The following is a 13,398-nucleotide window of genomic DNA, read 5'->3' on the forward strand; positions in this document are numbered from 1 at the left end:
ACATCCTTAAGCGCATTATCCCCATTTACCCACAACCTATCTTGAATAGCGGAATCATATGCATGCATCACTACCTGATCTCTGATTAGCTCCTCTTCAATAGCCCCAAATCTACAATCAATGGCTAGCTTTTGGAGAGCAGTTACAAAATCATCAAAGGTTTCATCCTTAAGTTGTTTTCTTTTAAAAAACTTGAAACGTGTGACGCCAATACAAACTTTTGGGGAGAAATAATTGTCTAGTTGTCTGATAGCTTGGTTAAACACATTATCATCGCCTGCAACAGTATCCTTATTTAACTTATTGTAAACCCTTAAACCCTCTGGGCCTAAACTGTGCATCAATAAGCCTTTTTTCCTGTCTGCAGACAATTTGTTAGCATGGTCAATGGTGAACAAATAATTGATAAAATATTCCTTCCACTGTAACCACGGAACTGGTGGATCACCCGGAACACATAAGAACTCTTTTGGAGGATTGACAGTTATATTGGTGACAGGAGTAGCCATGGCCGCACAGTTTTAGAATGTTACCCTATGACCTGTTGATAAAATGTTATACAATCAATCAATACATAAACTTATGATGCAGATTTTTTTTTGAAAAATTGCTACCTCTTAATATAAATCTAATTATTAACTGTAGCTCATTTGATTATTTCAATATTATGAAATATTAGCACAGTACCACATGAAAAAACAAAGCTTCCTTAAAGCTGATTAGTCAACGTTGTGAAGATGGAAGAAATGACTCTTGAACAAATGACCACTGTTGGCTCTTCAATAAACTGCTCCAGAACGATTTATCCAGATTCAGTCATTTAGAACAGTGTAACCGTTTTCACAATTAAAACGCTATGAAGAACGTGTGCACACTGTGACCTTCAGCGCTTGTGACTACACAGTACGGTCAGCAGCGCTCTCAATTATGCCCAAACGTGTAAGTCAAAGCACTCCAACAGGGCTTGCGATGTTAATGAAAGAAATCAACACCTCCGTACCTTGCAACGTTTCAGCTTCCTCAGAATAAAAGCTTAAACGTGATATCCTCACCAAAATCACGTCGTAGAACTGGCACAACCATCCGCCGGTTAACTCGCTTCCGATTCACGCTTGTGAATGCTCCGTTGTCACCGACTTGAAGAGGAAATGAATTACAGCCTTCCGATTGGCCAATGAACTCGCACCAACCCGGAATGAGTTTTCCCGGTCAAAATAGGAGGCGGTTCTTCCCAAACACGAACCAATCTTCAAAATAGGAGGCGGTTCTTCCCAAACAAGAACCAATTAGGTTGGAACACACGAAGAACACCTCCGACGGCAACAGGATGCGAACAGTCCCTCAGGGCTGGAAGAAGAAAATTGACGAAAATGCCAGATACGATGAAATTACGCGTGGATCTGCTCCGGTTGAGACCCAAGTCGCCAAATTGTAAGTGTAGTGATTACACTTAACACAAGAATTGAAGAAGTATTCTTATTTGTAACTCTCAACCGGACATATGCATCCTGTCCGTAGTTCAAAGCCAGTAACAAACGTCTAACGTACATTGCACTTTAAATGTTAACAACAGTTCCCGTAACAGCTACACGCTCGTGACAACTCCTCAGAGTGAACACGAGCTTGCTTCATTTTAATTGTAAACATGCTCTCGTTCTGCTTTGCTCGCGTGATGACCATTTCCAACACCACGCGACCAAGCAGAACGAAGCATGCGACACTACAAGACCTGAGTGAGCAGTGCTTGGGGCAGAGACAGAAATATGTCCCGGTTTTCTTTCAAGCCAAAATCTTTGTATTTCTTGAATGCTGTGCAGAGGGCTTGGATAGACAATGGCAGCTGCTTTGAAGTGTCATTTAGGTATGGAGCGGTGACCTGGCATCTCTGGATTAGGTATGGAGTGCCACTTTCTAGATTGCTCCACCTCCATTTCCAAACTCCTGCACAATAAAGATCAGTTGAAAAGCACTAGAACAGCTGAAAGAGGATGGACCCCCATCAAAGATGGACCCCTGTCTAGAGTGTGACAGATCCCCTCTTGCCTTGTACTCCTTTGACTATTTGTTGGAGTCTCTTTCCAGACATAGTGGCAGTGTGTCCCCTCTTTAGCCCGGACAGTCTGAGGACTCTAACACTAAGCGTTTCTTTAGAGTTGTGTATCGTGGTCCTGGTTATGGGTGCTCTGTGAGTGGTTACCACTGGCTACAGCTGTACAGACTGGAACCCTCCAAGTGACTGAAGGCCTGCATGTTTGGGGAGTGCAGTAAGTGAAAGTGGTCCATCTTGAGGGCTGTGAGTGCTTCTTTAAGGGAGACCCAAGGTCAGGAGATTAACAAGGGCTGGACAGGATGGCAAGTCCAGGCTTTTACTGCCAGCTTCTGCGATAGGAAAGGTAACAGCAGTGCCAACATCTGTAAAAACTATCAAGAAATCTCAATATTGAAATGTTGGTGGTCTGGGTGCTCCACAGCCACAATCCTAGTGGCTGTAGTGTGCTATCAAGAGCACAGAGAACATAATTCCATGCAAATCCATGCACTGGGGATATAGATGTACAGTCATACACGTTATCTTAGCTGCGTTTATCAGTTCCTGATGGGGCTATAAGAATGCTTCAGTTGAGAAAATCCGAACTGTGTTTACAAAATATCCCCGGGATAGGGTGCTGCCACCTGGGAGACTAGAAGCAGAGGTTTGCTATTGCTTTGTGAACACCCACTAGAGGTGGGAGAACCAATGTATCTGGGTACCTTAGCTTTGGGGTTATGGAGATCAGCAGGCAGGCAGGTACTCTGACCTGGGGGAGTTCTGAGCCTGTGCTGTGACCAGCTCAGTTGGGCTAGCCTCAAAGGCACCAATGTTGTATGAGCATCAAGGTTATATATCTACTCTCTCTGCTATTCTCTGGGGTAGCTGAGAGATGTAGAGCAGCCAGATCCCCTGCTCAGCAGTGAGGGACAGGTCTCAGGGCTGGCAAAGAGCTGGCATAACTGTAATACTCACGAACCAAAGGAAGTGTTTGCAGGTACCCCAAGGAAGGGCAGATGCAGCCACACAGAAGGGGGCAACAACAAATGTAAAAAGAAACCAGAGGAACAGTTTACTGCATGTGTGGCCGCAACCCAGAACAGACGTAAAACAGCCTGGGAGCGAAAGAGTACCCTATTGCTCACTGGAGCCCAAATGTACATATTCTTCTGTGGTGCCCCAGAAGTAGCGTGGACACCATACACTGTTTTATTAGTTATGTGTAAGTATTAAAAGCAGCACAAGCTCTCTCCTAGCGTCCCCATGTGCAAGTAAAAAGTAGCACTTTATGTCTTCGAGCTCTTGCGTCTCCAACTCATTTAGAGTTTGAGGATGACAGTTTCCCCAACAGCTGTTCCATCACTGACTCCATAATGAAGAAATCTCTCTCTGAAGACCAAACCCCTGTCACAAGATGTTGGTTGGATCTGCCCTGTATGGGGCAGCCCCTTCAACATCATTGCAACAACATGTTCCCTGTTCAGACCATGCAGGCTACAGACAGCAAAAGTGCACTTGTGTCCCTCATGCACGAGGGGAAAACTCCCAGCACATGATGGATATTAGATGTATTGTTTCCAAAGGCAAATGCCCACTTTGGTTGTCTTCTTTGAGAAAAGACATGTCCTGATGGGTCTGCCATACTACCAGGGCATTGCGGAACTCAGTTACTGTTTTTCTTCACCAAAGTAAGGAGACAAAAGCCATATTAGAAAAAAGCCTTCCAGCAAAGCAGCAAACTCTACAATGCCAAATTTCAAATAAAGTCTTGCAACAGTCTATCCCCAGATTGCCCTGACACACCATATGAAATGTATTGTATGATGAATATTTAGGGTAGTTTATGATGCCAAGTATTGTTGTTTAACCTTGCTTGCCATTTAGTCCCTCTCCAGAAATTCAAATGTGAAAACTACTAAGTGTGGAAGCTTATGGTCCCTTTAGGCAGATAATGTAACATCTTTAAATTGAACTCTTTGCAAAGGTTCCCGTTCTCAAAACACAGCATTTGTTTCAATTCAGCTGACTGGGTGTCTTGTCTGAATTTATTGACTAGCCTTTAAAATCCAGCAAAATGTAAACATTGCAGGTAAAGAAGGAATACATATAATTGGCATTAATAGCAAAATAATGCAATCAAATTCTTTATTATCTTTACATATGTGTTCCAGGAAGAGGTTTGCAATTTTCTAGCATTTATTATGTTATGATTTCTTTATTATTCTTATTATACTTAGTGCTATATTATTATTAGTTTTGTTGTTTTGTTGTTAATAATAATATAAAGAATGGTGGATTTATATTAGTGATGCATGTACTTAAACCTCTTTATCCATTTTTAAGTGATGCAATATGTGAGACACTTGAATTGATTTCCACTAGAAGTTTATGGTTTGGTAAGCCTGACCCCCAATGTTCAACATGTTGATGTAAAATACACTATGAACTTTCACAACCTAAATTAATTTTGTTACAACAGAGTTTATTCTAATGGTTGGATTAGAAATTGTTGAAATATATTCTTATTTTAAAAATGTGCCCTCTCAAAGAGAAAGACATTCTTACTGTACCAAGATTTTTAGCTGATTCTGAATTTTCATATTTTCTGGTATAATTTGCTTAAAAGAGTCATTCACCTGTCTGAAGCATAGTATGCCCCAGTTATGTTTGACTTTGGTTCTTTACTGTTGGACTGAGGATAAATGCTGATGAGTAGACACTAGTCAAAGCCCAATACCAGGACCAGGAAATAGGGAGAAATTTCTAATGTTCATTTGCAAATAATGTAACTCACAACCAAAACATTTTTCATGAGCAGGAAAACCACAGTAAAAAATATTTAATTTGTTTTTGGGGAAATCCATCTGGGCTCTGGTGAACCCCTGATATAGAACTTCTAATAGTGTTCATTTGGCTACACTATTTCTCGGTTTTTATTTCAATGGCCTTTTATGTAATATTTTGCATATTACAAGGACATCTGGTTGGTATCAGACATTTAATACAAGGGTCCTATTTCATAATGTCAGAGCAGACTTGCTGGGCCACAAGAATAGTAAATGTGCTTGTTTCCCAAATGTTTGCTATGATTACATTTTTGGAGTGCTTCATATTGGTGATTGATTCCCTCTTAATTTATTGAGTTTTAGCAAATTCTTCAATGATGTTTTAATCACAGTGTCAGAATGATGTATAGCTGGTAATGATTCAACATATTAGGGCCGATTCGCAACAGCATTTATGAGGTCCAACGCGTTATTACTTAAACTAGAAAGAGAGCAAAATCCTTTCTATTTGTTCAAATTATGCATGCATACCTCCAAATGTATACTCATTTTATACCAATTTTAGATGTTTTGGGGCCAATTCACAAGAGCATGTTAGAGTATGTATAAGTGAAATACGGGAGTACTGCTTTATGTGTCCACAATGCCTCTGCGAATAGGCCCCACTGAGTTCAAACTTGATGACTGTCCTTTACTTCAAGTTAATTTCATGTTAATATGTCCATTTCAGATTGCTTAGTAATAGACTCACCTTTTCATAGAATTTTTAAAAAGTTTACCTTAAAGGGGGCAAGATGAAGTATGATAAAGTAAGTGGGCCTACCTCTTTGTTTAAAGGTAGCTATACATGTGCTGATGTTAGTATTAGTGTATTACACATTTAGCAGGTCTTGAGTGTTGACACAACAATTTAATGTGATCAGGCTGCCGTATGTTTTTGGTATGAGTGTCCACCTTCGACAAATGAACATATCAGTGTATGTTGTGACTTAACGCATTTTTAGGCTATTAATTATATTTTATAAATATTGTATAAAGTACTTTTATTGTTATTTGCATGTGCATTTGATAGGTTTTTACCTCAAAAAGCAACAAAGAGCATGAACTAATAGAATAAAAGATGTGGTGGAAAAAAAGTAACATATGTACTACAGGTAGTTTTGGCATTTGATAAAGCAATATTATAAATACATGTAGTGCTAGTGGTAGCTTCATTACTACTTGCAGCCAGCCATAAGAGTATTTTCAGTAGTACTACTAGAATAGTACCAAGACCAGTTTTAATGTCACCAAGAGCAGAAATGACAGTGAATGTAGTCCTACAGGTAGATCCAGTCACGCAACAGTAGTTGGTACTCTGCATCTAGCAGTATGATATAGAGTAGCACTACCAAAAGTTGCATTAATATTGCTTACAGTAGTACCTGTAGTAGGTCTAATCTTAGTAGTAACAATTGTACTTTTTGTAGTAATAATAGCAGTAATTGTACGATTAGTACGGGTATCAGTAGTAAAAGTTGTGGTTTTTATGATATTGTGCACTAAGCATTATCGGAAATGTTATACAGATAAAACCAGTACATTTAGTAACAGCAGTAGTACTTCCAACAGAAGTACTAAAAGAAAAACTGTTAACATAAATAACAGAGGAATACTGTAAGGTTACAAAAGGTTTCTTTTTCTTTATATTGAATGAAATGCCATGCATTCATTTCCATGTTTCAATTAAAAATGTCACTCTATGAAATCGATCCAATGTAATATTCCTTCTCCTAATTTTAATGTATGTTTTGAATAAAAAATATCAGTAGATGAAATGGAGTAGATGAATTTAGTAGTAGATTATATGTGCTCAATGAAGTGTAGATCTGTGTGGCTGCCCATCGTCCACCCCAGTTTATATTTCTGCTGTTTTCAGTGTTTCTAAAACGTATACAGTGGAATTAAGAACACCTTTATTATGGGACTGTATATTTTATAGGCAAACAGGCTATTTAAATAGACTGTGAATTAATTACTGGTTCTTGAATGTGTTTTCTTTGTTTATTCATTTTTTGAGGTGGTTGTCTTAGAATATGGCTATTTTGTCACAATAATGTAACATGCACTTTCCATCCTCTTCATCAAGCTTGTACTTCAAATCATGTACACTGAATGACTATTTAAATGTTCACTAACTGCCCAACGGTTAAAATTGGATATAAACGTTATCTGTGTTTTTCAATTAGTGATAACATCCTTTGACAATAATAATGATTATTTCACTGATAGACAACATTACAGCACTTCCTCGAAGGCTGTTGCTGTAGCATTTTAGGTTGCATACATGCCATAGTGCGCAACTATATTCACTGAACTCCTAGTCACAAAGAATGAATGTGCCTACTGATTACAGGGGTTTTATTCTTTAGATCTCACAGGTAAAAACTATCATTGGAACTTAAAATGTTATTTTTGTTAAATATACATTTGTGACTATATTTATCATTACATGAGTCTATACAATTGCCTGAAGAAGAACTCTTTACAGACTATCCTCTGCAGTATTGCCAGAATAGCTCAGTTGATCTTTGTTGGTAGGTCCTTCAGAGGTGACAGCAACAATCAGATTCAACAGGAGACCGACCTGTCCTGACGCTTCGATGGCAGCCAACCTTCCAACTCCTCCAGTATCAAGGCATAGAAAGAGTCACAGCTTGGGAAACAAGTGGGTGCTCCAATATTTCTTAATGCTTTCAGAATAAAACATGTTTTCGATTCAAATCAGAATTAAAGCAAACTAACATCCCCTCCTGTCACCATGTGACAGAGCTGACATGCGTGAAATTTACTCTACACGGGGCCACCTTTACAATCAGATTTCTTAGACACCTTAAAAGAAACTATTTGGAGAATATTCTCTTCCCCGCTCTGAATTGTATGTGTCACTTCCTCTCTGTTCTGTATTGTGCACTGTCTGTCTCTGATTCGATGCTCAGCTGCAGGTTCCCACAAAATAAGTGAACAAAAACATAAAATTCCCTAGCAAGCTCACGGAATAGGTTGTCCAGTGGTCCCAAGCAATGAATCAGGGTCCAGAGCACTGCAGGCCTATATCCACTGACTTCAAGAGAAAAAAAACTAAAGATTCTAGTGGTATTTTACGGAGGACATTTAGCACTCAGCTGCAGTGCAGTTTGGTTCCGAGTCCCCTTATGTCTTCAAAGTTTTACTACAATACCATAATCCCATGCACTTATTTTTAATGTGCCTACAGAACTTTGGAACTACACCTCATTACATATTATACATGGACTCTGATTGATCCCCAACATATTTCTTTAGATTTCCAGACCCCATGTATAACAACTACACCTTAACACTGAGGACTCTTGAGCCAAGTTAGAAGTAGAAAAACTCTCAGATATTTGAATCTTGACTGTGTTAGTTTGCAGGTCATTGTAGTGATCAACTGCAACATTGCCTTCTTTGGCTATAGTATTCCTTTACTTCTAAAGGAGACAAACCAAAGCATCAAAGCGACAGTGGCCTGCCCTCTTTTAGTTTGGAGCTGCAACAGGTGATGGAACAAAAAGATCAAGACATTTTTCCACTGCTTTTAATATGCATGATATAAATCAATCATACTAGCAAGTTACCTGGTGGAAAACTGTGGACCCCTCTATTGGAAAGGAAGGCAGATCCGGAAAATGATGGACACTTTTTATCTACATTTCTTTCGCCATTGAAAAGATTTCTTATCAGCCACTACTGACACCTTTGTTGAAGATCTGTTACCACACCTGGAATGATCTTATCAAACTAACCAGAATGAGGTGAATTGTCCAGACTTTCATCCCACTCCAAATGAGTTTTCAGGAACTCTGCACCAAGGTTGATTTCATTGCACGGTGCTTGCATCAACTGGATTGCAATGTCAAAGTCACCATGTTTCTAAGACCTCCATACCAAAAGATTGACCTGCCAAGGCCTCCATATCAACCTATTTAAGTTTTCATAGTATACCATCACCCAGAGCACTGCCAGAGAAAAGCTTTGAGGAGTTACTGGATTCCCCAACACATTAAGTATACTTATATTATCTTGACAATGTTTGTCACAAGAGCAAACCATCAGCTCCTGCACACATCAGATCCAATTGTGGTGCAACTTCATATTCGATATTGAAGGAACACACCCTTTTCCCACTGAAAGAGCATGTTTATCACAAAGATACTCAAAGATGCTCCACCAATGGTTGAATACACAAACTTTTCAACAAAATGTAGGGCATGCCATTTACTTGGAAGTGCAAAAAACAGAAATGGCCTTGCAATAATTTTTGTTACTGTTTTTTCAATAGTTGGCATGATGCAAGTACAGACCCAAACTGTGCAAAACCTTTTGTTCAAAATAATGTTTTACCCACTTCCATTAACTACTACTTCAATAAAATGTTTACATTACAATTTTCTCAGGAGTTAGCCTTGAAAATAGCCTAAAAACAATTATTGAACTAGTGCTAATGTGAGGAACACAGGCTAGTGAGTATTAAAAAGAGGTTTCTGTGTGTGTGACTTTGTTGATGTGTTCTGTTTTGTTACTGTGTGCAGTTCCCTCTCATGTGTCTCAGGTTTGCCAAATTGTTCCATATTTAAACCCTTTTTTGATATTTATGTGAATCATAGAGGTATATTCTTTCTATTAGTATTATTCTTCACTGGTGGAGCAGTTTATATTGAGAACCACTTTGTGAAGTGTTAGCTATTCTTTCCTGCATAAGTTGGCTTTACTTACCAATGACATCATGCACATCAATAATTTATTTTGAAATTATTTACCATCTCTTTCTTTATTTTGTTTCTTTCATAAGAATTTAGCTCTTGTAACTTAAAGCATTAATGTAAATTTAAATTAACATAATGTAAAACCCAAATTCCATTTGAGCCATATCAGTGCTTTGAAGCAAAATCCTGCAATAGCCCTCACTAAAAGGATGTTGGTTTGCTTTAATTGTCATGCATTATTTCTTTCTGAACATGTTTCTCTTCTTTATTTTTACCAGTATTAACAATGCAACATTTGTCATTTTTGTTAGCACATTGATTGCATCTGAAGGTGTATGTGCATGCTGATGTTGAAAGCTCTGAAAGGAAGTCTGAGAGCACAATGTTGAGATGGGGTTCTCAAAGTCTGAAGTATACATGCCTGGAGTTCCTCCCTGAATCCATTAGCATAATATATAGGATCAGAGGAGTTCCACAAACACCTTGTAAAACCCTTCATAAAGTCACGACATTAAGAGATAAAATATTGTCCAGTAATCATCCTGGACTTGATTGAATGACTTCAGGTAAGTCAAAGCTGCTTGTACAGGGCAACACAATAGCCTGCTTATAGTTACAAAATGTGTTGTATTATACAATGTTGTGAGTCAAGACTTAAAAAGATGTTGCATTGTAAACACGAGGAGAAATGTGTTACTACATTTCACTATGAAGTCACTGCTTAAAGGTCCACCGTCTGCTGTTTAGGCAGCTGAATATCAAGAGATGGCAATGGTAACGGTGTTTTAGACCAGCACTGAAGATGAGAAGGCCATGCCCAAATGCTGGACTCTTCATTTTCTGTGGGAGCAGGCATTCTGTGAGCAGTGACTACACCTGACTCATGTTTGGTCTGACAGGCGTCTTCTGTTACTGCCAAAGAAGCCGAAGTTCTCTTGAGGGCAGTAGAGAAGCATTATCATCTTGTGGTGGCTTGTGGTGGTGTGTATGTGATGGGCTGGAGAAGGTGAATAAGATAGCTTATTGCTATTCTCTTGACAACCTCTGCACTATCTATCGGTTAGTGTGTGACTAAGCAAAGCCATTAGATTGATGTTTTCATGCAGCCACACATTGAGTACCAATTACCCACTATAATTCCCAGGATCTAGAGCACATATATATATTATACAAGCTCCCTGCTTAGGAACACATTGAAAAGTATGAGATTGAGAGAAAACAAAACAAATGTTTTCATACTATTCTATCAGTGACAGCAAATGCAAAACTAAATAACTAGCAACATGTTATAGAAAAAAAAATTGAAATTACATTTATCAACTCATTTTGTTGGGCAAAGAACCTTGTACATTACAGCAGGGTGTCGAACACAGATGTCGGACAGGTAGATCCATACAATTTTTCTTAGGATGCACATGTACGATACACTTATATAAAAGGAATCAAAATAAAGATTAAGTATATCAGAGGTTATCCTAAACATCAGGCATGGATGTCGCCCTCCTGGAACTATGTAAGACCTTACGGTCAGTGTATGCTTCTGGTATGCCAAAGAGGGAAATATTCCCTAATGACATCTGAGGAGATAAACAACCTCATGCAGACAAAGATCAAACATGACCATACATAGAAATGTCAGCTCTCTATTCCTCTGAAAGGGACATTACATTTAAAGATGAACATTACAAATAAAACTCTACCAGAATAAATAACAACAGCAAAAAGGTAAACTTTTTTCGTGATTATGAAAAACATTTATTGAAAGATATTTTTGCTACCTGAACATTCCCGTCTAGGGAAAAATCAGTTGTTGATCCATTGACTCAAAGTATCTACCTTTTATCAGCAATAATAGAGCAACCAACTTTGCTCTGCCAATAAGACGACCACCCAAACTAAAATGGTTATGACAATCCAACAAAATGAGTGGAAACTACTTGTAGCATGCAGCAGAAACGGGTGTTAACTACGATTAACTCCACTCCCCCTCTTTTAACATTTATGGCTTTGAAAAAACACATTTCTGATAGAATTTAAAATTCTGCATTCAACTGTGCTTCAAATCCCTGAGTTCAGGTCTCTTGGATTCGTTTTGAGTGGAAATTTGTGAGACAAAAACACACAGCCTTATTCACTAACATAATTACTACCATCCAGTAACTCATTGTACAAAGAGAGGCAAACCATAGTATAATACCCCTTTAGGAATGTATGCCTTCCTTTCCAAATAATCACAGAGACACAGTTATACTTACAAGTAACTAAAGCATCAGCAACTACCACAACAATTAACAATTAACTTTGTGCTAGACTAGAAACTGCAGCAACTACTTTAATATTGTAAAAAATATGATTAACTTCAACAGTTGCAACTAACACCATAAACTAACTCTGGGCTTCATGCAGTAACATGTATTAACATCATGCTTCAAAGCCTTGCTTGGGGTAGAAAACGCTATAGAAATCTATAATATAATACAATATTCACTTGAACTTCAAACTATTAATTGCAGCCATTGGTTTTGGTCTGGGATCATTCATAATCCAAGGCTGTGATTTCAACTCTTATCATCAAAGGACATTCACTTAACTTGACAAGCCATGTACACATTGAACAAAGCCTGGGGTAGATGAAAACTAGTATGTTCTATAAAAATATAGCTCTTATTAATTTGAAATATTTTTAACTAGGGTCTATCTTCTAACAACGTTCACCTGCACTGGGGCAGAAGAGAGTTGATAGATGGCCCGGTTTGTTCATTCAGTTAACATGGACTGCTAGGAAGACACAGACAACTCCAAGATCAAAAACTGAAATAACTGCTTCCTATCTTAGCTTTTGAATTTCATTTCACTGTTCCTGCCAAAGGCAATGTCAAATCTGTCTTGTCCCCCTATAGTCTAACGCATTCTGTTTTGCAACATTATTCACCAGTGTCATCTTCAATGCCAAACCCTATGAATTAACAGCCTAGAAAATGTATTCCATAGTATTCAATACTCAATACTATATATAAATATGCATATATATAGAAAGAGTCTAAATATTACATTCCATTAGCTTACTCATAATTGGCTCCGTTATCTGAACCCTACAGTAGTTCATAGTATTCAAGGACCTATTAAAAAATGTGGACATGTGGATGCATAATTTTGAGGATAAGTTTGATGATTTCGCTCTCCACACAAATTCCAGATCCAGTTTTGCATTATTTGCATCCCAGAATTCAATAAACTATGAGAAGTGCATCAGAATTTATTTCACCATTTTCCTTTCGTCAGAATATTATCAAATGGCTTAAATTTTATCATACCATCACTTACTTTCACAAACTTGTCACCAAATAGCTTTAAGCTTTAATTGCCTTACCCCAGAAGATGAAAGTGTATTGCAAGTTGCAATCATGTAACTGAGCCATGCGTGAGTCAGTTGGAATCTAGGGCAAGACCTTGTATGGTCAGAAACCTTTGACAACTTGTTACCAGGCAATACAATCAGAAAAGGATGAAGTATTGCTGCTACTTTAACTTAGCAAGATTGATAACACAAAATGCACAGATGAAATGATTTTGAAAGATGCTCATCTTATAAGTTACGGTGCATAGTCAAATCTTTATCATTATCAGCAACCAGAATGGCATTCATCTTGGAGAGACGGTTGTCCTCTCTTTCATATTTTCCTCTATTACATAACTTTTTCTTTCTCAGCTCACATTAGCCAAATCCATCTCTGTTTATCCACTTCGGTCATGTCCACTAAGACATCTGTTTTGCACCTTGCTCTTTAATACCTGACACAGGACAAGAGCTTCTTAT

At 38.2% G+C, this 13,398-nt stretch overlaps 1 protein-coding gene across 2 annotated transcripts in view; it reads left to right on the forward strand.

The window, feature by feature from the left end:
• The window catches only part of RALGPS1 (Ral GEF with PH domain and SH3 binding motif 1), a 1,694,135-nt gene that overhangs the window by 1,497,570 nt on the left and 183,167 nt on the right, over positions 1-13,398 (forward strand). For both annotated transcript variants that reach the window (XM_085613823.1, XM_085613822.1), the window contains exon 13: positions 7,396-7,522. In XM_085613823.1, coding sequence (XP_085469949.1) covers positions 7,396-7,522 — 127 coding nt within the window. The remainder of the gene's footprint in view (positions 1-7,395; positions 7,523-13,398) is intronic.

The sequence above is a fragment of the Triturus cristatus genome, chromosome 1_2 (assembly GCF_964204655.1).
Source record: "Triturus cristatus chromosome 1_2, aTriCri1.1, whole genome shotgun sequence".
Lineage (NCBI taxonomy): Eukaryota > Metazoa > Chordata > Amphibia > Caudata > Salamandridae > Triturus > Triturus cristatus.